This window comes from Otolemur garnettii, unplaced genomic scaffold (assembly GCF_000181295.1).
Source record: "Otolemur garnettii isolate 467f Iridium unplaced genomic scaffold, OtoGar3 scaffold00002, whole genome shotgun sequence".
Taxonomy (NCBI): Eukaryota; Metazoa; Chordata; class Mammalia; order Primates; family Galagidae; genus Otolemur; species Otolemur garnettii.
Window position 1 is genome coordinate 1,765,084 of NW_003852397.1, and position 2,515 is coordinate 1,767,598.

At 40.8% G+C, this 2,515-nt stretch overlaps 1 protein-coding gene across 1 annotated transcript in view; it reads right to left on the reverse strand.

The window, feature by feature from the left end:
* Nucleotides 1–2,006, reverse strand: part of POPDC3 (popeye domain containing 3) — a 4,489-nt gene extending 2,483 nt beyond the window's left edge. The window contains exon 1 of the mRNA XM_003781566.2: nucleotides 1,250–2,006. Coding sequence (XP_003781614.1) covers nucleotides 1,250–1,734 — 485 coding nt within the window. The 5' untranslated portion in view covers nucleotides 1,735–2,006. The remainder of the gene's footprint in view (nucleotides 1–1,249) is intronic.
* Between the last annotated feature and the right edge of the window lie 509 nt (nucleotides 2,007–2,515).

The following is a 2,515-nucleotide window of genomic DNA, read 5'->3' on the forward strand; positions in this document are numbered from 1 at the left end:
AGGTTGCTGTGAGCTGTGATGCCATAGCACTCTACCTAGGGGGACAGCTTGAGGCTCTGTCTCAAAAAAAAACCCAAAAAAACTTTGTGAACAAAGTTTTTTTTTAACCTTTTAAAAAAAACGTGAGTAATCTCATTATTGTTTCCTCTCCAAATTTATATTTCTATCATATATTCTTGAGGTATCCCCCTCTCTAACAAGTGAGTAACGGCTATAATTTACTGAAAAAATTGGTAATTGTAAAACTTAAATGGTCTCTGTTACTCTTAAATAACATCAAAGAGTCTTTTAAAAATGTTTTGCATGCCAACCTAAGCATTCTATTAATTCAAGCTGGCATCATCCTCTTCTACATGATTAGCTAGGAAACAGATATATCCAGACAAATTCTTTAACACATTGACTGCCACACCAGAAAAAAATTTTTTCCTTGGGGCCATAGTATGTTATTACAAAAATAAAATAAAAACTTTGAAAACAAACAATCCTTTCTAATTTAATGAAAAATGTGTTCTTTTCTAAATTGCTTCCTGTGCATGTGTTATATGCAACTCACACAGTGCTAGAATCAAGTTTTACACGGCACACCACGAGTTGTATGTGACTCATGACGTACCTCTTGAAAATGTTTCCGAGAATTGAGTATTTTGTCATTCCACAAGTATTCAGTGGATCCTAGGTAACCCCAGATAATGACCTCTGAATTATACCCCCTAAGTAAGTACAACATCACAGCACCACATACTACCATATGGATGTCGTTCAAAGAGCCGCCAACCAAACGTTCAAGGCAAACTGCACAACTGGAGGTTATGGTGATCAGAGAGTGCAGTCCAGCACGTGTGGCACCCTTGGGCACCAGCAGAGTGAGGTGACAGGTGGCAAAGACCTGCCAGTTAATAGCAAAAACAACAAACAGAGGTTTCACAGCTTCATGAGGCCCTGGGCTCAAAACCACTGTGAGTCAAATGCAACTCACATGGCAGTCAATGTGCTAAGTTTCATGTCATTTGATGTCTAAGATGAATTATTAAGGCTCTATGTACATTATTTCTTGCTTTAAGTAAATAATACTGTGTACTCTAAATGCCTATGTTGTCCATGACTCACATATGAAAGACTTTCTTAAGCCTCCGGGGGCTAAGTGCACCCAGGACTGTGCTACATTGAGATGGAAAAACATTGTGTAAAGAAATACAAACAAGTAACTAATAGAGAGGAAAGACATGCAGACACCAAGGGTACAAACCTTCCTGAAACAAGCAGGGAGAGTTTATCAATGGAAGTTTTCCCCTGCATGGCATAACAGTGTTCCTTCTCCAAAGTAACCACTTCAGAGCTCAAAGCAATCATTCTGAAGACGGGCAAAGAGATCCCCAGGGGCTGGAAAAGGGAGCTGTACAACACCTGGAATTCTCGGGCAAAGGTTATGCTGTGAACTTGATATGCAATGTGCACAAATTGCATGAAGCAGATGACAAACAGGACAAAATTCCAGGAAAAGATGTCAGCTGCACAGACATCTACCCAGGCCCAGACAGCAGAACAGAGAAAACCCAACCCCAGCAAACTGAAGACGTAAAGGAGCCCGTAGAATCCACTGCCACCCATGAAACCTACTACAAATAAAATACTGGCCAGGTGATAAATGGCCCCTTCCGCCTCCTGCTTCCAGGTTATGCACACTGGGTGTTCCTCCGTCAGGCTCCTCCACAAGCTTGAATTTCTTTCCATGGCTGTGTTACTGTCCGATTTACTTTTCAGTTGACTTTTGATGATACTGAAGCAAGTAATTAAGTCCTTTGCTTTTCCATCATAAGAGCTGTGCTCAGTCTTCACAAAACCAGAGCAAACTGGACACTGGAGTTGGTGCTCATGAAAGCTTTGGAGTGGACGGATCTTGAAAAACTAAGAATCTCAGGCGAGTTCCTTTAAATTCCTCTGGGCTTGGGATTCCACAATGTCCACAAACATTTTACTACTTCCTGCCAAAGATAAAAAAAGATAAAGGCTCTTATTAAACAAAAAGGAGAACTGTGAACTGTATTTAGTGAATCGATAAGAGTTAGTGAGGCAAGTTGATTTCCTGTTTTCTCTCAAGTTAGAAAATATTTTAAGCTTAAATATTGTGGAAAGTTAAAATTCTGTGATACAGAAAGTATATTTATTGCCAGGCGCAGTAGCTCATGCCTATAATCCCAGCACTCTGGGAGGTGGGAGCAGGCGGGTCACCTGAGCTTACAAGTTCAAGACCAGCTTGAGCCAGAGCGAGACCCCATCTCTAAAAATTGCCAGGCGTTGTGGCGGGCGCCTGTAGGGAGACTAAGGCAAGAGAATTACTTGAGCCCAAGAGTCCGAGGTTGCTGTGCGCTATACGGCACTTTACTGGGTGGGACTGTCTCAAAAAAAAAAGAAAGTATATTTATTAAAATTGGCTAACTACATATTATAGCAGTGCTTCAGTATATTTCAGAATCACCTGGAACAGTGAATAAAAATGCTGATTCACAGACTG